This window comes from Onychostoma macrolepis, chromosome 14 (genome assembly GCF_012432095.1).
Source record: "Onychostoma macrolepis isolate SWU-2019 chromosome 14, ASM1243209v1, whole genome shotgun sequence".
In the NCBI taxonomy this organism is placed as follows: Eukaryota; Metazoa; Chordata; class Actinopteri; order Cypriniformes; family Cyprinidae; genus Onychostoma; species Onychostoma macrolepis.
This window is the reverse complement of record NC_081168.1, coordinates 15465172-15493167: the sequence shown is the minus strand read 5'-3', so window position 1 is coordinate 15493167 and position 27996 is coordinate 15465172. Positions and strand designations below refer to the sequence as shown.

The 27996-nt window shown below is 37.6% G+C and overlaps 2 protein-coding genes across 6 annotated transcripts in view; one reads left to right on the top strand and one right to left on the bottom strand.

The window, feature by feature from the left end:
- The first annotated feature begins 2278 nt into the window (after window positions 1-2278).
- shisa3 (shisa family member 3) lies at window positions 2279-6094 on the top strand. The gene is made up of 2 exons (XM_058797882.1): window positions 2279-3106; window positions 4580-6094. The coding sequence occupies exons 1-2, from the start codon at window positions 2833-2835 to the stop codon at window positions 5164-5166; spliced, it is 861 nt and encodes a 286-aa protein (XP_058653865.1). The 5' UTR covers window positions 2279-2832; the 3' UTR covers window positions 5167-6094.
- Window positions 6095-7416: 1322 nt separating this feature from the next.
- atp8a1 (ATPase phospholipid transporting 8A1) overlaps window positions 7417-27996 on the bottom strand; it is a 157940-nt gene continuing 137360 nt past the window's right edge. For all 5 annotated transcript variants that reach the window (XM_058797390.1, XM_058797389.1, XM_058797391.1 and 2 more), the window contains 7 exons: window positions 26457-26518; window positions 26075-26131; window positions 24528-24635; window positions 14386-14474; window positions 12994-13086; window positions 12628-12719; window positions 7417-9961 (listed from right to left, as the gene is read on the bottom strand). In XM_058797390.1, the coding sequence (XP_058653373.1) occupies window positions 9864-9961; window positions 12628-12719; window positions 12994-13086; window positions 14386-14474; window positions 24528-24635; window positions 26075-26131; window positions 26457-26518 (599 nt within the window). In that variant the 3' untranslated portion in view covers window positions 7417-9863. The remainder of the gene's footprint in view (window positions 9962-12627; window positions 12720-12993; window positions 13087-14385; window positions 14475-24527; window positions 24636-26074; window positions 26132-26456; window positions 26519-27996) is intronic.

Genomic DNA, 27996 nt, shown 5'->3' with positions numbered 1-27996 from the left:
TGCTCTTTTTTTTTGTTGTCTAAAACATAAGTCACTCTATATTAAATACTTCCACTTTTTTCATATATAGCTTTGGTGCTGAATATTAGCATAACATCCGGTGAAGCAGTGTTGAAAAGGGGAAATAATAAATACACTGTCAAAAGATGGTCTTTAAACCTAACTGTGTGATGGTGTCACATACATAGATATCTATGGACCTGTCACACATGCAAAACTATTTGTAAACATGATAATGACCATTTGAGTCCACAGGGGAGGAGGGGGGCACTGTGGAAGAACACTGGCTGTTTATTTAAAAAAACAAAAATGCTGACTCGTTTCAGATGTATTCATTAGTAATACAAATAAGCCTGCACCACTAAGCAGCCATCACGCCAGGGTTGTACCAGTTTTACATAAAGCAATAATAGCCAGAAGAGGGCGACATGACGACACTAATTTTAACGCAAAGCGTCCTCACCCCTTTCCAAACGACTGAATGAATACGCCAAGGACAATTCTGCGAATATAAATATAAATGAATTAACTGACCAAATGCAATGAAATGGACCACTTAAATTTGAAAGACTCCATGCTATCAAAAAAGTTTGGTTTTAAGCAATCCAAAAGGAAACTGTTAAAAATAGCAATAAATAAAAGGAAAGAAACAGATTTTTCTATTAAAGACCTTGGACACAGAATACAGTCAGGTCCAGATAAAATTCTGCTGTCCATCTTGCGTTCCCAGGGCAACAGGACGCGGACACCAGGTACATGAATGCACTACGGTCAAGCCAGCCGCCACTCCGAAATGCATGGTCAATCTAGCCGCCGCGCTGTTTTGTTGTGCGCGCATATACAGTGCATTACGGCGATCTTCCGCTGGTCTTTCGCCTGCGTTCACTCATTTTCTTTTTCTTTTTTACTGCTTAACTTCTACATACAAACAAGAACAGGGAAATTAGAGTAAGGGTAATATATATTAAGAAAATGAACTATACTAATTAATAAATAATATCAGATTAACTGTCTGTAATATTATTATAACAATCTCTAAAAAATGTATTTTAAATAAGCCTTATAAAATTAAATTGTCTAAAAGTGTTAAGTAACAGCCTAATAATTATGGTTCAAACAAAATTATATCAAAATAACTGATGTTGAATTACAAAATAAAAGCCCTCCAAAATCTCATATAAGGGGTGTTTTACTTGGCATTTCAGATAGCTCTAAAAAGGAAAGTCCCTGTTACCACAAAATAGTTTCACTTCAGATTGATAGTAGACCTTCTCAGGTTGTCACTCACCCTAAATCAGGTAAGTCCGATGTTGCATTACAAAATAAAAGCCCTCCAAAATTATCATATCCAACCTGTTTTGCTTGGCATTTCAGATAGCTCTGAAAAGGAAAGTCCCTGTTACCACAGAATAGTTTCACTTCAGATTGATAGTAGACCTTCTCAGGTTATTACTCACCCAAAATAAGGCAAGTCTGATATAAAGGTTATTTTGCTGGGCATTTTAGACAGCTCTAAAAAGGAAAGTCCCTGTTACCACAGACTAGTTTCAGAGATTTTTAGAGATTTTGGAGGGCTTTTATTTTGTAATGTAATGATTTTGGGTGAGTGACAACCTGAGAAGGTCTACTATCAATCTGAAGTGAAACTAGTCTGTGGTAACAGGGCCTTTCCTTTTTAGAGCTATCTGAAATCACAGGCAGAACAGGTAGAATATGAGTTTTTGTAATGCAACATCAGACAGTCCTGAAACTGGTTGAGATACACCCTGGGGCAGTGAAATGTTAATCTGAATTGAAACTGGTCTGTGAAACCAGAGTGTTTAGTTTTTTAGAGCTATCTGAAATGCCAAGTAAAACACCCCTTATATAAGATTTTGGAGGGCTTTTATTTTGTAATTCAACATCAGTTATTTTGATATCATTTTGTTTGAACCATAATTATTAGGCTGTTACTTAACACTTTTAGACAATTTAATTTTATAAGGCTCATTTAAAATACATTTTTTAGAGATTATTATAATAATATTACAGACAGTTAATCTGATATTACTTTATTAATTATTATAGTTCATTTTCTTAATATATACTACCCTTACTCTTATTTCCTTGTTTGTATGTAGAAGTTAAGCAGTAAAAAAGAAGAAGAAAAAAAATTGGCTGAGTGAACGCAGGCGAAAGACAAGCGGAAGATCGCCGTAATGCACTGTATATGCGCGCATTCCAAAACAGCGCGGCGGCTAGATTGACCATGCATTTCGGAGTGGCGGCTGGCTTGACCGCAGCATGAATGCGCACGTCAGGCTGGCCAACTGCGTGCGCGTCATTGAAACGGAGCGGGCGCGAGTCTAAAACAAACTTACTGGAGCAGAGCAGCACATTGCAGCACATTTGGCTTCAGTGCAGACGCGCGCGTCTCTGTGCACTCACAACTTCTTCGGGGAGAACTGCAGGATAGAAAAGTTCTTTACCAGTAACATATAGGTGACAATATATTATTTTATATCCAAATGGATATCAAAAGCATTCGATGTGTAGTTTAAAACGAGAGTAAAATGACAGCAAACAGCAGGCGCGGATGAAACGCGGATAAAATCATGGAATTTCTGGAAGTGATATTTTAAAACAACCCAAGACCGACGCTGGATGACTCTTAATTTTGGATTTGGACAACAATCCCTGAATTTAAGTCCAGTGACTTTTAAATCTTATGAGCTGATGGAGTATTTTCATAAATCAATTCAAGTTCGTTTATCGCTCGCTTAACCCGAAAACGGGCAGTTTATCAGGCGCGCTCTGTTTGAGAGGAACTGAATTAAAGCGCATCTCGCCGGTATGGTGCGCCTGCTGAATTGCCTGGTCTTGGGGTATTTGACATGGAATCTGCGTATATCTGATGCCCGAGGAGAGTACTGTCACGGCTGGCTAGACAGCAGTGGAAATTACCATGAGGGCTTCCAGTGTCCGGAGGACTTCGATACGGCGGACGCGACGGTGTGCTGCGGGAGCTGCTCGTTGCGCTACTGCTGCGCGGCCCCCGACGCGCGTCTCGACCAGGGGACCTGCACAAACGACAGAGAGGTGGAGAACAACACGCAATATGCTGCCCGTAAGACACAGATTAACTCACTAATAAAAATATCTCAGACAAAAGAAGCAGTTGCATTATGTAAAAACATTCAGATAAAAAAAAAAGTAACCAACTTTTTATTAAAAAAAAAGATTCATTAGCCGACACGTGTATGATTCAGAAAACGAACTCAACAAATATGCTATAAAGTTTCTGTTCTAGAAAAAATGTTACCTGCAAAGTCAAGTAATGAAAGTAGTTTTATCCTCTTACTAGGCTATAGATAACACTATTTTATGATAAGCAGTATGCTAAATAAACTACACGATAACAGGGATAACAAATTAAGCCATAATGACATCTGGTTGAATTACAGGATTATGTGATATTTTAGGTTTTAGTCATGAAGTGTATTACACAGATAAAATACAAACAGCAATAAAGTTATTTCAGTAGGCCAGCACCTGTTATAATATCTGGCAGAGCAGAGGTTAACCTGACACACCTGCACAGTCACTGGAGAAAATGGTCTCATTATTAGAACTTGTTACAACAATTTGTCATTTCTACAAGTTGCCAGATTTTCTTGTTTCCTTAAATTAAGTGTAGTTAGTCTCATTTCATTTAATCTTAATGAAGTCAATCTCAACATATAGTTTAGTACCATAATAGCAGGTGATGTTTTACGATGAAATCCTGATGCTGGAAATGTACAGTAGGTCACCACTAAGTCTAAGTACCTTCAAGCACAAACTAAATATTCTTAAATCAGAATAGTTTTATATAGGACTCTAATATACTGATCTCAGCTATATAAGTATATAGGATAAGTTAAGCAGTTGCGTTTAATGTGAAATCATTTATGTTGGTTACTGATCATCAAAACAATTTCTTTGTCTTAATATAATTATGCATTCAGTTTACACAGGATTCAAAACACAGCTTACGCCAACTTAGATATTGAAAAGATATTATGAATTAATTACAATGTCAAATAAGCAGTAGAGGTTAAGGAAAAAAGTTAAAATGTATAGTATTATTGTGATGTTCTTTGTGCTTTCTAAATGAATATTTCCTATTAAATAACCTTTTAATTAATTAATGAAATAACTTGCACATTATCAGTAAATTAAGTTAAAAGGAAACAATAATTTACAAGACTGTAATAAGACTATCTAAATATTAAGAACAGTTAATGTTGTGAAATATTTTAAACCTACTAGTACACTCTTAAAAATAAAGGTTCTTTATTGGCGGATATGCTTCCAGGAAGAACCATGGAAGAAAGTTGATGTTAAACATCCATGGAAACCTTTCCATTACACAAAAGGTTCTTCAGTGAATAAAGGTTCTTCAAAAATGATTCTTTAAAGAACTGTTCACTTAAAGATTCTTTGGAGGACCACCAGTTGTTCTTCTATGGCATCGCTTTTGGACCCTTTATTTTTAAGAAAGTAAACTGAGGAAGATTAGAGTTTCTCTAACCACCCGTGCCATCTCTCTCTTTCACAGAGCCCATCTACGTGCCCTTCCTGATGGTGGGCTCCATCTTTGTGGCGTTTGTGGTGGTGGGTTCTCTGGTGGCTGTGTACTGCTGCACCTGCCTGCGACCCAAGCAGCCCACACAGCAGCCCATCCGCTTCTCACTGCGCAGTCAGGGCGAAACCATTCCCATGATCCTCACCACAGCCCCTCCCAGCCTGCGCACGCCGTCACGCCAGTCCAGCACGGCCACCACCAGCTCCAGCTCGGCGGGTGGAGGCAGCTCCGTCCGGCGCTTCTCCCTGGGCCGGGGTGAGGGGCTGGGACAGTGTTCGCAGCAGCAGCTCCTGATGGTCTCATCTTCCACGGCCTCCACTCCTGTGCCTGTGGCTCCGGCGCAGCCACTATTGCCTCCACCTCCTCCACCACCCTACACCTCCCAGCAGGGCCTGCAGTGCAGCAACTCTCTCCAGCACACGCACGCTCACAGCCAGTTACAGCTGCACCACCAGACCCTGCAAAGCTCCGGCTTCCTCCTGCCACAACAGTACTTCTTTCCCCTGCCGCAGGAACAGTTCTCTACAAACAAGGGCTTTGCTGACTTCAGCCAGAGCTGACCTGGGGCTCCCTGCTCAAAAGGAAACGGACACCAAAGAATCTGTCATTCACAATGTCGTTGTTGTAGAGTCATATTACAGGGGCTCCCGTTCAAGGAAGCTTTCAGCAAGCTCGATTGGCACTTGTGAGACCGCAGCTGGAATTTAAGAGCCATGTGGGCCGCTAAAGCTGGTGAGATAGTGAACTTTCAATCTGACAGACACTCAAGTGCTGGATACAACATGGAAGCCTAAATCTACAACTGATCGCATCTCATATGCACTTTCAATCTGCTTATTTGATGAAAGACTTTCAATGACACTCAACTGAACATTTAGCCTCTGTATTCGAGATAATTTGATATATAGATAGACAATATCACATGACAATCTCAATCCCATTTTAGGGGTCCTGCACACAAACGGTGCCATGTATGAATGAGGGTTTTATAGAAATTATCTTATTTTTCCAATGGGTCAGAGATTGAAGGTTTAGTTGCCAGATTGAGACAAAAATTGTTCATGTTTAAAACAGGCATTCATCATGCATTATTCTTGCTCAGAGTATCAGTCACATAAGGAACAGGTTAACATCATACGAATGTACAGCTACCTTTGAGAAAACCTCCGTTTTTAATGTTTGGAGAGCATTCATTCTTCAATTTTGTATAATCTGTAGCAATCTGAAAGCCATTATTGGCTTAGATTCAGATTACATTGGCAACACAGTTTGTTGTATTTGATATGAGACGTTTTGTAAATGATCAGGTGTGTCTAAATGTACAGAGCAGCTGGAAGCACATCATGTGACGAGACCGTCTTCAAATAAGTATTACAGTCTCTAACCAACAGTGTTTTTCAGCTAAATTAAATCGTTTTATCTTCCACTTATCTTAGTTGGTCTCATCACTCGTGAACGACGATCAGATATAAGAATGAAAGAACATTGAAGAAACTGTATGGCATCAGGTTCCATTTTAGAACAGGCTGACTGAGTGTGTGATATTCCAGAGTCCCGTTACCTAAGAAGGGAAAGCTTGTTGTAACCTATGGACTAATTCTTTCTAGGGACAGAGCCGTGGATACATTTACATCAAGTATGGCCAACATAAATAAATGGCTGTTATTAAAATATGGAACACATAACAACTCTATTAATGTCACTGACCAACAGAGCAGTCAGAATGATAAATCTAAACTACAGGGGATGTCATCTATGTGACGTCTCCCCACCTTTTCCTGTTTAGATTGATATCGCATCCTGTTTAATGCCACACACGATGACCAGCTTCAACATCATTTGTCTTTCCACAATGAAAGCAAAATTCTATAAATTGCAACAATCACAGAAAATACTCTATGCTTAATATACATACACTACTGTTCAGTTTGGGGTAAAAACAGTTTCTGAAAGAAATAAACACTTTTATTCAGTAAGGACACTTTAATTTGATCAAAAGTGATCAGGCAAGACATTTATAATGCTACATTTATTTATTTTTTTTAAATATATGCTGTTTTTTTAAATTTCTATTATTTAAAGAATTCTGAGAAATGTATCAGGGTTTCCACAAAAATATTAAGACGACAAAGTTTCACAAGAATGATCTTTACGGCATGAAATATATTTCACAGTGGACACTGAAGATTTCACAATATCCACAGAAACCAAGCCATAAAAAAAAAATATTTTTTTTCAAAAGTTTGTGGAATACATTGAGTTTGCTCATGATTAAACCGTATAAACAGATTTTGGTGGCTGTAAACAAGACATCAATATAAGTTTTAACACCCTAACTGCCCTTTAAAGAGGATCAGCAGTACACATATTAGCAAGTGCTGTGCAGGCGGTGAAACACTAAAAGGAGTTTTAAAAGAAGACATGAAATCCAATGCATTAACGTGTTAACTGTCTTTTTAAGTCATAAACATTATAACGGCCAGAAACAGAGATTTATACATTCAGGGAAGTTTTTGCTAAAGTATAATTTAATGCTTGTGTAAAGAAAAGCTAGAAATGCATTAGTCTAGACAGGAAATGAGCTCTTGGAAGTTTATGGTATGGAAACAAAACAGATTATTGGCAAATCATGACTGTGTTCACTGAATCCCCAATGGAGAGTCTCCACACAATACAAACGATCAGCGATTCTCCTGATGCCAGCTACAATACTGTTCTAACACTAACAGTGTATATCTTGGACAACCTTGAGGCTTCATCAGGATATAATTATCAGAATGCAACAAATAAAATGAGAGAAACCACCAAAGGAGAGCTTCAGTTGTAAAGTTTATTTCAGTAGTCCTTCATGGCAGTTAAGACAAAACACTTAAATGTTTGCAGTTCCAACATGCTAAACAATCATTTAACAGAAAGACAAAGGAAAGAAAAAAATAAAACACCCAATAGAGAATTTGAAACCATATAAAAGTGCATTTTCATTCTTTAAAATGACCAACACTAGAGGGAGATTCAGCGTACAATTAACATTTAGGCTAAACCAAGAACGACTTTTCCATTCATGCAATCAGTCACTTTGACAGACATGGTTTTAGAAAGCAACAGTCCAAGCCTTTAACCAACATCACTTCATATTTCCAGTGTTCGAGTCGAATGACGACCCACAGCGCCAAGGATCGGTCAAAAGCACAGCTTAAGGAACGAAATGCACAGTAGCTATAAACGTATTCTTTCCACGTTAAATAAAAGACTTTTCAGCTGGAAGAAGAGTTACAGTGAGATCTGAAACTAAATGAAGAACATGTACGGTACATCCATCCAGATAAATAATATTGCAACTGATATGAACTAGATAAGAGAATATTCATCACATAAAAGTTAAAAGAGTGCATTGTGCAACATCTCTGGTCAAGCTTTAGCAGAGCTTCATACAAACCGAGACACACAGACACGTGTGACACACACATGCGCTCACACACTTACACCTGCACACACCTGCTGACGTACAGGGCCATGCATCGGCATATAGCTCACCGTTAGTATACCTGGAGTCGTGCAGACGAACGAAACAAGCAGCGGCACACAACCAGACAACACAGAGGACGTCACACACGCATCCTTATTCGAGTCTCTCAGGCTGCTTTAATATAGTTAAACAGACATGCATACCGACGGGATCACGAACACTCACGCAGTCACGCAACGCATCCGAAACGTAGCTCACATGCACATGCAGACGACACACACTGCGCAGACGCACTATACAAAACGTGCTCTCCCACAGGGAGAAGAAAACCAACGCACAAACTCCACCATCAAATAAACAAGCGTTAATAAGACAGTTGTAGTCACTTAAGCTCATGAACCACGACCAGTTTCTGAAGGGGAACCACAAAAAAGAGGAACGACGTTTTCATTACAAAGCAGATCAGTCCAAAAAGTCACACTTAGTCCAATATAAAAATACAAATTCACTAAATAACTATAGGAGACAAAGTTGTATCGATACTGTGTGGGTCTGGCAAAATCCTCCGTTCCTCCCCTATGCTAATGGCACTTATGTTTGAGGGATTAACACTCCGTTCCAAGTCAAATAAACATTATGGTGAACATCTGATCGTCTAAAAGAGTTTCGCACGAGCCCCTTACGATGAGCCGAACGCATAAACGGGGCCGAGGTTCAATGTGTGGCTTAAGAAGCTCTCATTTTGCCCGTGTAGCAGCCTGATACACCATTATTTTGGTCTAACGTGTAAGCGTGCAGTAACGCTGCCTAGCTAGAGACTCACTGGGAAAAAAAATTCCTGTTAGGCACCTTTGTGATCATTGCAGCCGTGTAAGACGTGGAATGCAGAAACGTGTTCAAGAAAGCTGTTGAAACATTGCCAAATTGTTAAAAAAAAAAAAGGTAGATACATGCTACAAGCTAAGATCTGAAGAACCAGGAACCAAAAAAAAAAAAACTTAAAACTAAATAGAAAAAAGAAAATACAACAAACTAAATTCAAAACACAACTAAACAAAACAAAAAACATACCCCGTAATGGCTGAAGGCAACAACAAATATAAGGCTTTGATAGCTTAGAATTTAACATGAACAATGATCAAATAAAAATCAAGGGTAAAGTTGTCAAACAGATGCAGAAAGCATCTGAGGAGTGTAAAAACACCTAATTGTAATTTCTGAATATTGTTTTTAAAAATAGGGACTGCATTTCTAATATTCTTTGGAACTTCATTTCTGGTTATCTGGCATACGTCCTGTTTTATGACGCAAATAAAATACATACGTGAGACAAAAACAAAAGGGAGTGTTTCATGTGCCATTAATGATTAGGAAGTCACAGTCAAAGACCATTACCACAAATGTTTCTCAACACCTTTATCACCACCCTCAACAACACATTTTTGGCTGTAACACTCATAGCCAAAGGAATGGCGAAGGAGAGAGGAGAGTTAATTCTTTTTGCTGTTCTCCTCTGTTTGACAGATCAGAAACCATACTGACCGCAGGCTGGGCAAAAATATGCTAGCACAGTGCTTGTTTCTGCTGTTGAACATACAACTACAGCACAGCAGAACTTGATTTTTTTCCCCCCCTCTCTCTCGCTCTCTCTCTCATGCTTCATTTTTCGTATCCATTGTTGCCCAGGGTGCCCTAGGCTGGCCAAAGTTAAACTGACAGGCTTCAGCTCTCTGTCAGCCTTTAAAAAGTTGAGTGACCGCTGAGAGGGGGCGGGGCCCAGCGAGCCGGATCTCACCACTCACTGGTCCGTTGCTTGGTGGTGTCATAGGCTCTGATGACGTCAGACTGGGAGACCACTCCGTTCTCATCCTGTGAGAATGCGTAGCCGTCTGTAAACAGGACCCAGAAAACACGCATCAGATAAATACACTCAACTAAATCTGCTGGCACACTTACAAATTAAATCATATAAAAACACAAAGCAAACAAAATAAACAACATGCAATGAGATAGGGAAAAAAATGCTAATTTTGTGTTTGTCTAGAACAAGCCTTTTCTTAAATCATCACCAGGGTGCACACTTTGAAAAATAAATAAAAGATTTGGTCCCACTTTATATTAGGTGGCCTTAACTACTGTGTACTTACATTTAAATTAATTATTTGGTACAATGCACTTATTGTGTACATTCATGTGTTTACATTGTACTTTTATTTTAAAAATACCTATATGTAGTTACATCTGTAATTAATTTCTGTAATTACATTTATAATTACACTGTTGACCCATCCCTTACACCTTAATCCACTCCCTAACCTTACACGTATCCCACCTCAGTAGCAGCAATAGTGTTTTGCAATACAATATGAACACAATAAGTACATTGTACTTATTTTTTGATGCAAGTACATAGTAGTTAAGGCCACCTAATATAAAGTGTGACCAAAGATAAATTGGGAATATTGTCTGTAAACTCAAAAGAGGATTCAAAGACTGTCTGTATTATTCTATTGTTGGGAGTCTAATTGGGAGTTTAATAAGCCCTTACAAATGACCTACATACACTAATGGGACCAAAATGTCTGAAAATATTTGTAGTGGTCCAAATTAAAGAGGTTTTTTGTCTGCAAAAAGACATCAGTATGCACAACATCCTGACTGCCTGCTTCCAGAAATAAACAAAAAAATTCAAATCGGTCTCAGAGGGGACCTTGATAAGCCAGCTGTGGCAGTGTAGGTGGGCTGGCTGGGACGATCGGGGGTAGTCAATAGTAATTATCTTGGCAGACTCTAAATGGAAGCTGGCAGGAAATAAAACACTGTGAGTGTTGTCATGTCAGATTATTGATTCTACCTGGAAAAATCAACTACTCTTTCTAAAAAAGAAAACAAGAAACAACGTGGCTCATTCCATCAAATATAGCTATTGAAGTCTTCTAGAAAAGAAGGTCTTATCCTTTGATTTGGACTCTAAAGGTCACTGCACACAGCATCCATCATAAAAAAATTCGGATCAGGTTAGATTTTCTGCGTTTTCACATCCGTAGCAAGCATTTTGATAGGAAAGGATGTTGAATATGTAAAAACTCAGACTCAGTGTGCAAGGACCTTAAGTCTATTCAAATCCTAGTTATTTTAATATTAAAGATCTCGCTCATACTGGCGCTATGGTCTCTACAGCACGGCACACTGGGATTGGCCCTTTGATCTATGACTCACCTTATGTCTCAACCGACTCGACCTCTACCTGCTGGCCTGAGGGGGCACATGCAAGAGGCCGAGGAGGGCAATGCATGGTGGGAATGATAGCGGGACATTGAAATGATTAAACATGACTCTGCCTGTCAATCAAAACACAGCAGCATAGTAGCACATGCACAGGTGGGGAATGGGAAGGATGTGATGGACAATGCAGGTTTAATTATGGTGTTAATATGTATTGTGTTTGTAAGGCAACTGCATTAATATCTAGCGGTATGAGCTAAGGGGTAAGAATGCATATAACATCAGACTATCACTGAACGTCCCCCATCCTCACCTAAAAGCAAACACAAAAAAATAGAGCAAATAAAGAGAGGTAACGAACAGAAAGTAAAAAAAAAAAAAAAAAAATGTAAATGTTAAACTATAAAGAAATGAAAAGACAATGGTTCTCAACTGGTAATGCTTCAGGAGCCAGATTTTACAGTTGATATCTAAATGATATCCAAAATATAATTATAAAAATATTTTCTCTACAAAAACACGATTATTTAATAAAATATATTTAATAAATATTATATATATATTTTTTTTAATTAATGGGATTTTTAAATAGTTTATAATTTTATAATGAAATTGTATATAATGAATTTTATATAAATTATTTTTTTTAAATATAAATAATTTATATATAATATACAATTATAGCTCACCAGTTGAAGACCACTGAAAGGAAGCACATGAAAACTGGAAGTGTAGTATAACAGCATATCCAGGAAGGAAATGTTAGTAATTTGATAAGACTGTGTGCATGTGCGTGTGTGAAATCTGTGTCTGTACATATTATGACCTCATGAATGAGCTTTAATAAGTCAGTTTTGGACTGCAATATCCTCAACAAAATTCTCCAGATTTAACACGGAAGGCCAAGTTATTCCCTGATAAACCTGAGATTTGAGTCCCCGTGCCCAAAAAACAGCTGCCTGAGAAGGAACCCTATGACCGGTGCCATCTCAGTCTAACTTGAGCTTTGTTAATGCAGCTGTTGCTTTCGAGTGATATTATGACTACATTAGTTACTATCCGCAGCTGTCAAGAACAACCATCCTCACCTAATTTTCATTGGTTTTGGTTCAAATTTGTATATCTGTGAGTGTCTGCAGTTGCATATCCATAAGCCCTTGCGTTTGAGAGTGAATCTGCATTTTGATGCTGCAGATGGGGATGGTAGGGTGTGTGTGCATCAGTGATTCTGAATGAGTCTGTCTGTGATGTCTGCGCTGTGGAGAACATGTAGGTGTGTCTGCATCCGTGTGCCTGTGGGTGGCGAAGCACATGTGTGTCGCTGACGTACGGAGTAGATTCTGCTGCATGGAGTCGGAACGGTACAGACTGACGGTGCTCTTCTTAAAGACGTTCTTCAGGAGCTGGGCTCTCTCGGTCAAACTACAGGGAAGGACACAAAGAGGAACAGTACTGAGACACAGACATCATTATGTGCATAACGGACGTCTCTTTTCTCTTCCCACAGAAGAGCGATCGAATTAAAGACAAACTTCCTGCTGGACAGATGTGTCTCCAGTGAGAGGTTGAGGAGACAGAATGAGACCGGAGCCGGGAGAGCAGCCAGTAGGATCGTTTACACTTGGAGGTGATCCCTGCTTATCCACTGTTTTTGCTTGTTCTGTTTTATTATGAATTTACGAGGAACGGCCCTCACCTCTTCCCATGCACCACAGCTCCTGGATCTTTCGACAGCGCCTCCAACTCTTGCACCTCATCAACCAGGGTCTTAAAGCACACCCTTTTCATTCTGAAACACAGGGGTAAAAAACAAACAAACAAACAAAAAAAGTCAAAACTATGACAAAGATGGAACTATGACAAAGAAAACTCCCTCAAGGTGGAACAAAATGTATATAAGAATGCAAGACTATAACAGAACATCCCATATTGTTCCATAAAAGGAAAAAAAAAAAAAACCCACAAATTTTTTTTTAAATAAATGTTTAACAAAATGTGATAAATACATACAAAAGCTGGATATTTAGAAGTTACAGCTTACAGTAATAAGTGTTTGTTACACAAAAGTAAACAAAAAGACTGTTACAAATGATAAATATTTAAAATAATAATAATAAATATGTATTTTCCAAAACAAAATTATATATTTAATACAAAGTATTTAATATATTTTTCTTTATTATGATTTTTATAATTTATAATTAAATAAATTATTATTGTTTTATTAATTAAAGCTTTCATTAAAAAAATTCTTATAAAAATTATTTTTGTCTCCTATGTATGCATGATTATTTATTTTCTGCATTACAGTATTTGCCTTTTTTATTCACTTTAAACAATTCATTTGGATTTTTTGGGTTTCAGGTTTCTTGTTCAAACAATTGCATCAGATCAAACTGACTTGAAATGGTTATTCTTTGGCTTAAAACAATGTTCATTTTGAAAGAACATGTTCAAGTAGCAGGATAGGGAAAGAATTTTTTTTAAAATAAAATGTTATTTTATGCATATTTTATGATTTTTTTTTTTAGCAAGATGAGAATATAAGGAGATTTGTTAATGTTTAATGTTCTATAATGTTGCTATTTAAGTTTCTGTCACTTTGGTATCAAGCGTGTGCTTGGGTAATAATGACTTGCTAAAAAGAATTTATGCTGATTTAATTAAAAAAGCAAACTTCAAACTGCCAAAATCTAACATCATATGTATCAAGAAAAGTTAGATTTAATTTGCTGTTATTGTAACACTTTGGCTGAACTTAATTTAATCATGGACAGTGGTTCCACATGATGGAAGCATGTTATGTAATACTAAATGTGATAACTAAAGTGAACAGAGTAAACTCAAATAAAATTAGACATGTCCAAATAACTTGATTCGTTTGTATCCAAATAATGTGATTCAACTGTGTAGAACAACTCTCCATGATTGAATCATGTCCAGTCAAAAAGTTATTTTTTGAGTGTAGCAAGCAATTTAAAATATAAGTCAATACTTTTAAAATTGTATACATGACACAAATCTCTGGTGACCACAGAGAAAGATATGTGCAAGGTTTAATGTCTGGTACTGAAGAATCTCAACTTACACTTTGTAGGCCACATCAAACACCAGAGAGGTGATGGGAATGAAGATCAGACCCACCCAGAAGACTCCTGAACTGAACATCATGTCCGCCTGGAAAACAGACACACGCACACACAGATGAGACAGAGTACCAAAGAGAATCTGCAACTGATTTCCAAACTTAACCAAACCATTTAGCTGGACTCTCACAACATCAGTACTACAAAGAGCTTAGCTTTAAATCACCAATCTGACCAAAACTTAAAAGGTGTAATCTAGTTAAGGGGGGCTGGAATGTGTCTCATCCTGGTACATTTTAAATGTGTGTGTGACAGATGAGAAGCCAGACAGACAAGAAAAGGTGAAATGAGAGACAGATGAGAGAAGCAGTCGGCTAGAGTACAGATCCCAACTGTTAACTGCTAATGGTACTTCCCAGATCACCTCTCTAAAACCTTGATCCCAAATGATGACCCTGACCTATCAAAATGCCTGCTTTATATGATACATGGGAGACAGTGGGGTAAGATGTCACCATATTTAAAAAAAAAAAAAGGGTCCATCATTACACAGCTGTCTGTGCCTGTCAGAAGCATACACACAAAAAAGGACAAAGATAGATAGATAGATGATAGATGATAGATGGATAGATAGATAAAGCATCAGGCATTTTAGTCTAATTAAAGTAAAATAAAAAAAATATATAAAAAAAAAGCACACACTCCCCCATGTGTTTGAAAATATGAAATGCATATGGAAAGTAAAGGAATACTAGCCACTGCAATCACTCCATAGACATCAACCCAAAAAGTGCCTTAAAGTACAAAAAAAGTAAATTTTTTGCCAAACTACTTCAACCTGGGCTGAGATTAAGAAAAAGCTGTGATGGCCATTATTTGGGTCATATTTTAAAATGGATGAAGTTAGGTATGCATAAACAGCGCTATCTGTTATCAGTGTCAAGATTACTGGATGTTACCACCAATCACTCTTAGAAAGCACTGCATGGTACCAAGTGCAAAACTCAGACACATAAGTCTTCATTACTTTAATGAATCAGTTCATAACTGTAGTAGTTCATAAATTTCCTGCAATTCCAATTTGGAACAAAATAAACTCGTTATCTCAAAAATTTCCACAACCAAAACAGACGATTCCTAACTGAGAGGCAAAGCAAGGCCAGTATCAGAACATCCATCAGCCAAAATACACTCATTAATTAAACAAGCAGCGAAAAGATTCATCTGTCTTGAACTGGGTGATACTCAGACAATCAGAGACAATCTCTCAGATAATTATAACAGTTTGTCCTTTCAGTGTAAAATATCTTAATCGTAACAGGCACATCCAAAGTGAAGAGTGCAAAAGCCTGTGAGGAAGCGAGGAACTTTGAGAGAGACAGAAAGAGAAAAGGAGAGAGAAAAAGAGTACAAGAAAGGGTGCTCTGTGGTTCCACAGGGTCTGATTCACAAGACGGAATAATCTAGCGTGGGCTAGTGGGGTGTGAGATGCAGTCGTCTGTGCTTATCCTGTTTGCTTTGGCCCAGCTGCGTTGAAAATACCTGTCATTAAATGTCAAAGAGCACCAATCCACCCCCTTGCAATGCCATTCAACATACATGCTTGCGCCACTTGTCTAAACTCGGCACTCCGAGACAAATCAACTTCCTGTAATCGAAACCAGTAAAGGCCCCAGCACAAAGCCGAGAGGCACACCTGCCTGCAGCAATCTACCAAAGGTTTCAGGTGTTCCCAAATTAGCTAATCTATTCACAATTAAAGGAAAATAGACTTTGATGTCTAACAAAACATCAGGGAGGCAGGAAATCCCAAATGACTGGAAATCAAAATGGCTTCCTCCACCCTACTAATGTCATCTTTGACCCTGAATGAAACAAGTGTTCTGTATTGCGAAGTGGAATTAGAGAAAATTGTACATTGGTGAAAAGATATTCATGATGTGCTGGAATTCGACAGTCCCCGAGGTAACATGTAATTTTCTCTTTGATAATGGCAGTTTAATCATTTTCATTGGGGGCCAATGTACTGAACAATCAGACAGGACCAGAGGGGCTCAAAGACATTAAGTATGAATAAAACTAGTGGTGGGAATGTTAAATTGGAGTCAATAACTAAAAAAGTACAATGTCAAAATTCATTAATATTTTCCTGCCAAGTTGTATGTTATAAATACTCTTAAAAATCAGTAAGTGGGTTACTTTGCTATGAACTGTACAATTTAAAATTATAAAGTGAACTTACAAACAGTTTCAAACAGTATGTTTTTTCAAACATTTCTATGGATAGTTCTGGTAAAAACACAAATCTAGTTGGCTTTTGAAAGCACGCAGGCCATAGGTGTATTTGAGGCAGAATAATAAACCACTATGGCCTCGTCTCGGCTGGAAATCAAGGGTGTCCGCATCCACTGTTTAGACAGGACATCAACTCCCTCAGTCTCTGCTGGACACATTCTCCAACAAATATACACACGCATTATGCAACTTTCCTGCTGGAAAACCCCAGGTAAGCTAGTAGCCAGCACCATGTTCCATAAACCAGCTTAAACTGGTAGGACTTTGGATTTGTTTATGGTCCTAGATGGTATACCAATGGTCTACAAACAAAATTAACAGCTAAAGCTGATTTTTCTAGTTGGACACCTCTCTCGGCCTTAAAAACATCATGCATGCTAAATATTAAGTATACAAATACTTGGAAAGGTAATTGTGCAAAGATATGCACACATACTGTACACAAAGCATCCCATCCTTTGTCATAAGCAATCAAAGCATTGAATGTGCTCTCCAGGGCTGGCATGTGTGCGGTTTGAAGGGCTCTTCACTAAAGCTAAACTAAAGTTACCACTGAATAGGGGGTTAGACGATCACATTACCCTATTGGATTTGGCCACATTGTACATGCAACTTAGACAAAAGCTGATGATAAATGGAAATCTGACAAAAACAAACTCTATATAAGCACACACTTTAAACCACAATAAGTTGACATACACAAACCTTCATGCACAAACCGTAATTAATCAAAATTACTATGTTGCTCTGTCAGAAGCACACACCATTTAAAATCTTCAATCAGGTCTTTCAAAACCTGAGAGCAAATGTTGACAGATTCTATTAGCGCTTAAACCAGGCAAACTGAGTCTTGAGTGTTTATCATTCAATCCCACGTGGTAACTTCCTCTGGTGATTGACAGGATGGATTAACTATGCCTGGGTGCACTAATCAGCGGTGCTGTGAAACAGCAGAGTTTGGCTGCTCATGCCTGCCAGTGATAATGTTGGCCCAAGAATGTTAATACCATCCATTGTGATGGTAAATATGAGATGAGAACAATTCAGACATGGTCATTCACCCTCGGCCTGGCCCTTTGGCTTTAGGGACTACATACTAACGCCTGAGCCAAGCCGACTTTATCCACGTTCACACACACACAAAGTCATGTGCAAGAAGAATAAATAATGCTTTTGCCTTTTCTCCCAAAAACTAAATATTCCACTTGCAATTAATTCAAATATGCTTTTATTATAAGCCAAGCCAGTCACTCAAAAAGTCTAATGTCAACTTGTGTATATAAACAACCTAATTGTAAACGCTCTATCAAAGTTCCTCTAGTCAGTTTGTGGTTTGAATGTGTAGAGCATAGAGATTCAAAGTCCCAGTGGACCATATACAGCTGGAGTCCCATCTAATGCCTGTTGTTTTGAAAGAGAGAGAAAAATAGAAGGAGAAAAATAGAAGGAGAAAAAAGCAAGAGAGACATCCAATTCCAACAGGGCCTGCAAAAACAGCAATTCTCAGTTTGTCTCAAGGCATGAGGAATGGAGGTATTCACAAGGCCTTCGAGTATGGAACACACACACTCTAATATCCCATCATCCCTGTGTTTCACTCTCAGCATGGAACATCTCCATGGACTGAGGGAAATTTAGGAAAGACTATCTGAAAACACAAAGAACTCAAATAAACAAACGTTGGCATGCATTCTGAGTGTGTAGAAAATTAGTCACTCAGTTGGAGGATTAACACAATTTAATCAGAGCACATCACACACTAATGTACTGGAAAATATTACTTAAAAACATTCCAAACTTCATCTTCATTTCTCATACCGTGAGGAACATAGGCTGCTCAGGTTTTACTGATTTCTGGAGTTATAAGTCAAACCTCCATAACTAGTAAGACAAATACCTTTACTTTACTCAAAGTGCCACAAATAGAGAAACTTTCAAAGAAACATCCCACACATTCTTTATAGAGTGAGGTACAAAAGCCTGAGACAACATTGAAAATCTGGAATTCAAAATCAGATTACAAATAGCAACTTCCAGGAAATATTAGGAATCATATTTTAGATAGTGCTCTATTTCTAGGTCACTAATCAAAAAAGCAAAAGATCATGTGAACTCCTATGATCAGATGTTCTTGCTTCCATTGAGCACAAGGTGCTATTTGGATTATTCCAATTTATGCTACCGAACACGATCATCAGGTTTTACACAAACTTGTGGAATTCATGCAGCTCAAGTGCTGCTGCCAATAAAGCAAAAGACATTTTGAAGTTGATGTTAATTTTTTCACTTTAAATGAATTGAAATGAAAAAAAAAAAAAGTTATATAATACATTTTGTAAATATAATAATAATGGTAGCTTTTCAACAGACTTTAAGTGGCACTGTACACATTACAATATAATGAGCTAAGTTACTTGACTAAGATGTTGGACAGGAATTCCCTAACAGGTTCTGTTTAAATTTTTTTGAAATAGAGCAGATCACACACACACAGTTTCCAGTATGTAGTGTTACAAGAGCAGCAGGCTGTAGTTTTATCTGCTGATAGAGTGAGTGAGGCTCTAAAGGTGAAATCTTGTACATCAAAGAGAGTGGAACAAGATGAATGGTCTGTCTCACACAGATACCAGGTGCACTTGAATAAAACAGACCTGTCTGCTGCATTCAATGGAAGAATGGAGAGGAATGAACACTTTCAATGCGGCTACAGCTAACCGTTACATCACGCCTCTGACATCTAAAGATCTTTTTTGCATTGCTGCAGCGCTTGTTTTATCCGCTGTGACTTCCTTTAGAGTGTTATCGAAATTCTACATGCCTTTGGATGCAATATGTGATGTGTGTCTGTTCAAAGGTGCATTCATGTCATGACTGGCTGAATGTGTGTATGTGAATGTGCATGTCTTTAAACAGGTGTGTGAGATGAGGAGGGCTTTGTAATGGCAGGTGAGGTGATAGCTGGGTAAACGGCAGGCTCGTAATGTCGAGCACAGTATCTCAAGTTGCCTTGAGTGTGACATGTTGTGATAAGACTGTCTGAACTAGTGAAGTAGATCAAAAGTATATTGTTAACATTCATTATTTGACAGTGCATAGCAACTCAACATTATTAATTGAGTAGTTGTTTTAAAAAAGTAGCTGACTAGTCAATGAGTCAATGTTTAGCTTGTGTAAATTACTACAGAGTGAATCCCGCACACGTAAGATGAAGCCAATGATGTCATGAATGGTGCAAAAAACAGACGTTCTCATGGTTTCTGTCTGCCTCTGGGCAGCCCTTGGTTCATTTGAGAGGTTTTTAGAGCAGTTCAGACCATCTCAAACGTCTGTGCTTTTATTCTTTTATGACATTGTAAATTTAAGGTTCAATGTTTCACATCTGTGTGACACTACAAATAAAAAAATGTAGCAGGCACAGGTTACCATATAAAGCTAAACCACACAGCTACACAAGGATGTGAAAAAAAATGTATGTGATTTACAACTAGTCGACAAGCCCTAAAACTAAAGTAATCAACTAGTAGTTGTTTCTGAAAATTGTCCACTGTTTAAGTAAAAACTTGCATATTTAACACATTCCTCAGTGCTCCAAACCATTTGGCAGTACAATTTTACAATAAATAAATAAATAAATAAATATGGAATTTGCAGTTCAAGTTCCTTTACTCAACTTTCTAAACAACTTAACACTTTCAATCAGCAGGGATGCATTCAATTTATGAGAAGTGACATTTATAGACACATTTATAATGTAACAAAATAATTATTTAAAATAAATACTGTTTAAAAAAACGTTCTATTCAAAGAATCCTGAAATTTTTTAAAATCGAAAGAAATCCAGAAAAAAAAAAAACCTGGACAAAATATTGAGCAGCACAACCGCTAATAATAAGAAATGTTGGTAACACTTTAGAATAGGGAACACTTATTCACTGTTAACTACGACTTTTCCCTCAATAAATTCCTAATTTGCTGCTTATTAATAGTTACTAAGCTAGTTGTTTAGTTTAGGTATTGGGAAGGATTAGGGATGTAGAATAAGATCATGTAGAATAAGGCATTAACAGAGGTGGGTAGAGTACCCAAAAACTGTACTCAAGTAAAAGTAATAGTCTGAATAGTTACTTGAGTAAGAGTAAAAAAAGTATCGGATAAAAAAACTACTCAAGTAGTTAGTTACTAGTTACTTTGGATCATATACTGAATATAGTCTATTTTTATTTAGATAAACAGATATTTAGATAAAATTGTATATACATACACACACTGCTGTTCAAAATACTTTTAATTTTTTTTTTTTAATGTAATTTATTTCAGTGATGCAAATCAGAATTTTTATCAGCCTGATTTATTATCAGTGCTGATCTTTATTAGCTTTCTATTCATAAAAGAAACCTGAACAAAATGTCTCAGGTTCCAAAAAATATTAAGCAGCAAAACGGTTCCCTGTTGAAAAAACCAGCACATGCTGGTATGGTTTGAGCTGATTTAAACTGGTTTAAGCTGGTCCTGTGCTGGTCCTAAAATGGTCCGACCAGCATAAACCAGCATCCCAGCTTCAAAACATACCTAACCAGCATATATGCTGTTTTTTTTTTTTTTTTTTCAACAACACTGGTAATAAATCAATATATTTGAATGATTTCTGAAGATAATATGAATGAATGAATGAATGAATGAATGAGGCATTTATATAGCGCTTTAATGTGTATTGCAATACACCCAAAGCGCTTTACAATCATGTGGGGGGTCTCTGAAAACTGGAGTAACAGCTGATACATATTTAAATTAAATTATATAAATTATATTTTAAAGTTTAATTATGTATTATAAATGTATATAACCTCTGACACGGAGAAGAGTGAAAACTCCTCACATTACCGCTACAGAACATCTGAACATAACGAAACAAATGCACTTCTTCCGTCTGTTCTGCAAAATGTAAACAAATGTAGCCTTTATTTCTGCAAGCGTAAAGATTGTGGAAATATCAATATTAATTGTGTCTAGGCAAGGCATTCCTCCTGGAACTAACGCGGGTTTGGCGGGTGTTTATTTCATACTCTGTGACAGCTTATTTAATGAATAAATTATACAATGTATTTAATGTGTAAGGTACATGTACAACAAACTGGTAATGTCATAGTGGTATCGTGTACTGTAATCGAATCTATACCTGTGGAACCGACAGCACACGCGTTCATCTAATAAAGATCTTCATAGCTAGCAAACAATAGCCTTTGCAGATTTGCTTTCAACTGACTGTAGATCCAAAGCCACGTCTTCAACGCTCCTGATGTTACAACTCTGAGTGAGAACCGCTTCAGACGACTCAGCGCGTGCAGCAGGGAACTGAACGAATCATTCAAATTGATTCACGAACCGATTCACTGGTCTGCCAACTGGTTTGATCAAGCCTTCGAACAGAATTGACTCAAAAGAACGGGCATCGCTCAGTGCCCAGAAAAAAAGTAGACGGCACGTTTGGAATAAATTGAAGGATTTTTAACTTGTATTGCATTAAGATAAAGTAACGAGAGGAGCGTCGCCCACAGTAACGAAGTAAAAGTACCGTTTTTTCACTAAAAATGTACTTGAGTAAGAGTAAAAGTACCCATTTTTAAATATACTCAAAGTATTAGTTACCCAAAAAATGTACTCAAGTAAATGTAACGAAGTAAATGTAACTCGTTACTACCCACCTCTGGGCATTAATATGTGCTTAATTACTACTAATAAATGGCTAATATTCTAGTAATATGCATGCTAATAAGCAACTAGTTAAGTGTTACCTTTATACTAAAATAAAGTGTTACCGATATGTTTCTTTAACACCAAATCAGCATATTAGAATGATTTCTGAAGGATCATGTGACACTAAAGACTAGAGTAAGGTCTGCTGAAAATTCAGCTTTGCCATCACAGGAATAATTTACAAATTATGTTTTTGATCAAATAAATTAAGCCACGATGAGCATAAGAAACCTCTTTCAAAAAAACATTAAAAAAATCTTACCAATGATTAACACATTCATATGACTATTTTCATGGTACTCCAAGGCACTTCAAAAGAACACCTACCATGCTATTCTTCTGAAGTGCCTTGGAGTACCATGAAAATGTCAAAATAATGATGCATTGTGTGATACGTTAGAGTAACAATTCAGCTAAATAGATTTAATTGTGTGGCATGTCTTTTAACTCTTTCCATCATAATGGTTTTCCCCTTTCTCTGCCCTTCAGGCAGCTGTGGCAGCAGTCAGAGATCAGTGTGAGGTGGCCCAGAGTTCAGGTGTGTTCAGGTACGCTCTCTCTGAGGCGTCCCCCGTGCTCTGATGTAGTGCCGTTGCTATGGCTCCCCTCGGCATTGGGTTACCCTGAGCCTCTGGGGTCTGATCTACTCTACAACCCTACATGTAGAGGGAAAGAGCTGATAAAAGAGCCCACTTGACTGGCCATTCAGGACGGGTGTGCAGGACACACATGAGAGGAAGAGGCTACTGTTACACAACGCCAGATGCTGGGATAAAAACCTTGGATGCTTTTGAGAGTATTTAGACAACGCCAACAATGTGTGTGAACAGAGCGTTCTCATATTGGTGTCCAGACATTATATAAATAAATAGCAAAACAGCAAAAACACACAAACTTTTATTATCTTTGATTGAAACCACACCAAACTATTATAAACAAGCATTCTGCCTGGACACCAGGACTTTTGAACTCTCTGCTCAAACAAGCAGTTGTAGATGTTTTTAAATCGCTCTTCTTCACAGGCGACACAAATAGGGCCTATTAGGCCCCATTAGGAGATTATGAGGTGAGAAAAGAGCAGAGACCTGTGGTGCCCCAAGGCCTCATGGAGGTGTAGAGTTTCCAGCCCACTGCTCACCCTAATGAACACACACAAACTCTTAACGCTCAGATTATGGCATAGATAGTGTAGAGCCCCAGGCGAGAAAAAGGGTGGTCTGTGTGTGCTTTATATCACCTGACACATCCAGAGCCCCAGGGATAAGGATGGGAAGTGTGTGTTTTTAGCTTAGTATAGTTTGACGACAAATCTGATTCATAAATCTAGTTAAAAAGTTCGTGAAATATAAGTAAATAATTAATTTAATGAATTAAGATTTTTTTTGGTTCTTAAATGTCTTGTGCTCTGCAAGGCAGAATTTATTTAATCAAAAACACTGAAAAACAGTAATTTGTGAAATATTATTACAATTTATAAGAGCCACTTTCTATTTAAATACATTTTAAAATGTCATTTATTCCTGTGATGCAAAGCTGAATTTTCAGCAGCCATTATTCAGCAGAATATGGTATAGACGAGTCACTATGTACTGCACATAGGTGTGTCTAGCAAGTGTTGCGGGTTTTCATGTGTGGTTTATGCATGACAAATTCTCCATTCTCACTTGAGTCAAATGTGATAATACTCTTCGGTTTTATGAATGTTTTTACTTTAGTCACTGTCGCTAGTATTTGAGCCGCTATTGTAAGCTGCTTTGTGAATAAGGCATTTTGAGGCCTGTCAAAATCTCAAACACTGAGAGTGTGAACATAGACTAACACACAGATTTAGGGCTAAAAAAAAAAAAAAATTGTCAAAAACTGTTGTGCAGCTTATTATTTTGGTGTAAACCGTGATACATTTTTTTTCCCCCCAGGATTCTTTGATAGAAAGAAAGTTAAGAGAGAAAGAACATTCTTTGTAACACAAATGTCTCTGCTGTCACTTCTGATCAATTTAATAAATTCTTAAAAAAAGCAAAAAACAGTAGTGTAAATAAGCAAAACTTATTTACTCAGGAAAAAACCCAAAACTTGTTTGTACTGTATGTCTTACCTCTCCTGACATATCCGGGGCCAGAGGAATCAGAGGCCATAGTGAGGAGTAGATGCCAAAGAAGACTACCCACAATCCAATGCTGCCCCAGATGGCAATGTGGCTGAACTATAAGCCAGAAAAGATTAGAGAAAACACACAGTGAGTAGAGGAGAGTCGTCATTCTGCTGATAATACTGGCAGCCTGACACTCAAACAGCACAAAACCTCATCTGAAAGATAATTTAGTTACATTTGATGGTATTGGTTGAATTTATGTACGTTGGCAGGTATTAATTAATGCTGTTGAATTGTAGATTGAGAATTGTATTTTTTTATTTTGCATAGTTTTATGTTTTGTTTTTCTTGTCTTGACTGAGGTTATTTTGGTTTATTTGTTGGGTCATTATTATTATGGTTATATTGTGTTAGGTCATGTGACCTTTTGATCACCTGGTTGTATAAAGAGAGGCATATTAGTGTCGTTCATTTGTCTGATGAAGAGCCTGCGTGCTCGAAACGTAACACTAAATTTTTCTTTGATACTTTTGGAGCTTCGGTGTTGCCGACTTTGCATTTTTAATATGCTTCTACTTGTTTTTTAGTCGAGCACCCATTTGAGATAGATGTGCGTGCTGTTGCTTGCTCTCTCTGTGACATTCATAACAACAACCCTTAACGCACATGAATTTTACATGAACACATGCTAAATCACAAGTGCGCACATATGGGAGCATGTTACACCCATGTGTTTTTGTTTAATCACATGATCATCAAGCATTTGAGGCTTGAAATTTGCACATGTGAAACATTGGAACCACATGTGAATGTTCCAAAACCACATGAAAATCATGTGATTTTGTGAAAATTGCAATTGCAAAATACAGTGCAATGAAAAAAGACTGAATTTTTAATATGCATGTGGTCAAATTTTATTATGGCATAAGTAAATACAGTAGCATACACAACAAGTCAAAATTTGGAATAATTAAGATGTTAATGTTTTTGAAAGAAGTTTCTTATGCTCACCAAGAAATATTATTACAGTTTAAAAATAACTGTTTCCTGTTTAATTTTTTTTTTTTTAATGTAGTTTATTCCTGTGATGGCTAAGCCAAATTTTTAGCAGTCATAACCCCAGACTTTTAAAATATTACATTTTAAAATTCACACTTCAAAGAGAAAAAAATATTTCACAATATTACTATTTTTATTGCATTTTGATCAAATTACACTGACATAACTGTTGATTACATTTTAAATGCTGAGCATTTGCCTTGAAATCACCATAATAGTAATACAATTTCTAACAGTAATAAAAAGTAAGCAACAGTGCACTATAATCGTGTGAATAATTGTGTGAATGAGTGCTTTGATTAGCGATGCAACCATGACATCATCTTTGAATGCTCTGAAATTTTCCATGACATCAGCGGCAGAAGAAAAGGGTAAGTGAGAGGAGTGAGAGGGGGTGGAGGAGCGTGTTTCTACTGATAGAGGGACAATAAAGTCAAAAGGAAATGGGAGGACACAGTGAAATGGGAGAGAAAAGAGATCCAAATGCTCACCATGGTCCAGGACGACGTCTCCAGCCCAGCCTTCAGACACACCGTGATCACCACAAACTGTGAGAGAGACAGGTTCTTATCTGAGGTCGCATGTACACATAAACAGATTAGATCATACAGACGTAAGATCTAATGGGAGACGCTCGGCAGACAGGAACTTCCAAACAGTTTCTGTTTGAAGTACAGTTTGAAATAGAGCAGGTCAGCTTCATTTTCATTTCAGTGCCTAAAAAGTTGGCAAAAAAAGGGAGCGAAAATCCTCAGTGAGACCAGACTCGGCACAGAAGGAACATTTCACAGCAGGACAACCGGGACAAAGTGTCAGGCGACGGGGAGGACACAGAGACGCTTTGTGAGGATCTAAGGGCCCAAATGCACTTACTGTATAAACCATGTTGCCTAAGAGGAGATAGTCTGGTGTCTTTCCGTTTCCAAAGACAGTATCTGTGAGGAGAATCAACAAGAAGGCTTTTAGAGTGAAGGATCACATGCTAACGCACACATTTCCATGCAAACACAGGTCAGTGGAATGGTTGTAGATACTCCATTAGAATGTTGAGCTCAAGAGGGATCTAATGCTCACATTAAACAGACAAGAATACCAGAAAAGGACTGTTTTACATACATGATGGTAAAATGCAGTCTCGCTGCAAAAATGACTATTTAGACAATTTAATATGTTTCTGCTTTGGATATTTAAATTCAGGATATTTAACATCTGCAACTTGATTGTGTTTTTATTAGAGGGACAAAATTAGGCATTAAATCAAAAATATTCCACAAATGCTGTTAACATGGCTGTTTTCAAAAGTGTTTAAACATTCTCTAGGATGTCCTGTTAGGGACAGAGCCATGGCTTAGTGGAGTTGTGGTGCTCATGTGGGTTATGCAAGTTCGAATCTGACCTCTTTATGGATTTCTACCTTTTCTTACTATTTCCCATCCTCAAAGTGGAAAAAGGCCAAAAAAGCTTTTATGCCTGTTTAATCTGTACCAACAAGCTTGTAATGATCTTATTCTCCTCTTATGATACACCTGTGCTCCAGTGGTCATGAGATTAAAAGGTAACAGTGGGCGTTAAAGGAGCTATTGACAGCTGTACAGAGAGGTTTGGAAGAAAGATCTCCCCAAATCATTGAGGATAAACTGACCGTTGAGACAATCTAGGTATTCTTTTCAGGATGATAGCTACTGGCTTGTGCTAATTGCTTCAGTAAACATCTCCGATTAAATAGTAAAAGTTCTGGCTTAAAATCTGGGAAAGCCACATACAAAAGTGCACACATGGCAGTGTGGTTTAGTGGAGGAGTATTAGTCATTCTCCGATTGTACGTGAGAGCGGATGATCCAAAACCATCAGCGCTCTGGCACGGCGAAACACAACGGACACCACATGTGGATCAGGAAGGTATGTGTGCTTCTGTGTGTGTGTGTGTGTGTGTGTGTGTGTGTGTGCGCGCTGACAGGCTGTCAGTCAGAGAGAGTCTCCAGCGCTTTGTTTAAAAAGCAGGTCTGATTCTGAATGTGTGGTCCTGCAGTCAGCCAGATATTTGTGCTGACACACACACACACACGAAATCTGTTCACATGCTTGACACACTCCTTTGTACATGCTAACACTTACGAACAAGCAACTTATAGACCACAGAGCAATTTATTAAATTACCCCAAAATGTTAACCTAAGAATGAAAATTGTGTAATTATTTAGTGTCAAGCTACAAAAAACACCATGGGAGTGTAGATCTGCTGATAAGATATGTGTGAGGAAAAGCCTAAAATTGAAGTCGTTATTGACTAAAATTAGTTATAAAATTTATTGTCTAATTAAGAAAAAGTGATTTGTGAATCATTTTGAGCTCAATCTTTATGAATCAGTGGATCACGTTCACAAAACCTGTATGAATGATTCATTTATAATGTT

What these genes read in the sequence shown, in the direction of transcription:
- shisa3 (XM_058797882.1), top strand. Translation starts at nt 2,833, where the DNA reads ATGGTGCGCCTGCTGAATTGCCTGGTCTTGGGGTATTTGACATGGAAT. An exon ending in CAACACGCAATATGCTGCCC is followed by an intron (nt 3,107 to 4,579) that starts GTAAGACACAGA and finishes TCTCTTTCACAG; the next exon opens with AGCCCATCTACGTGCCCTTC.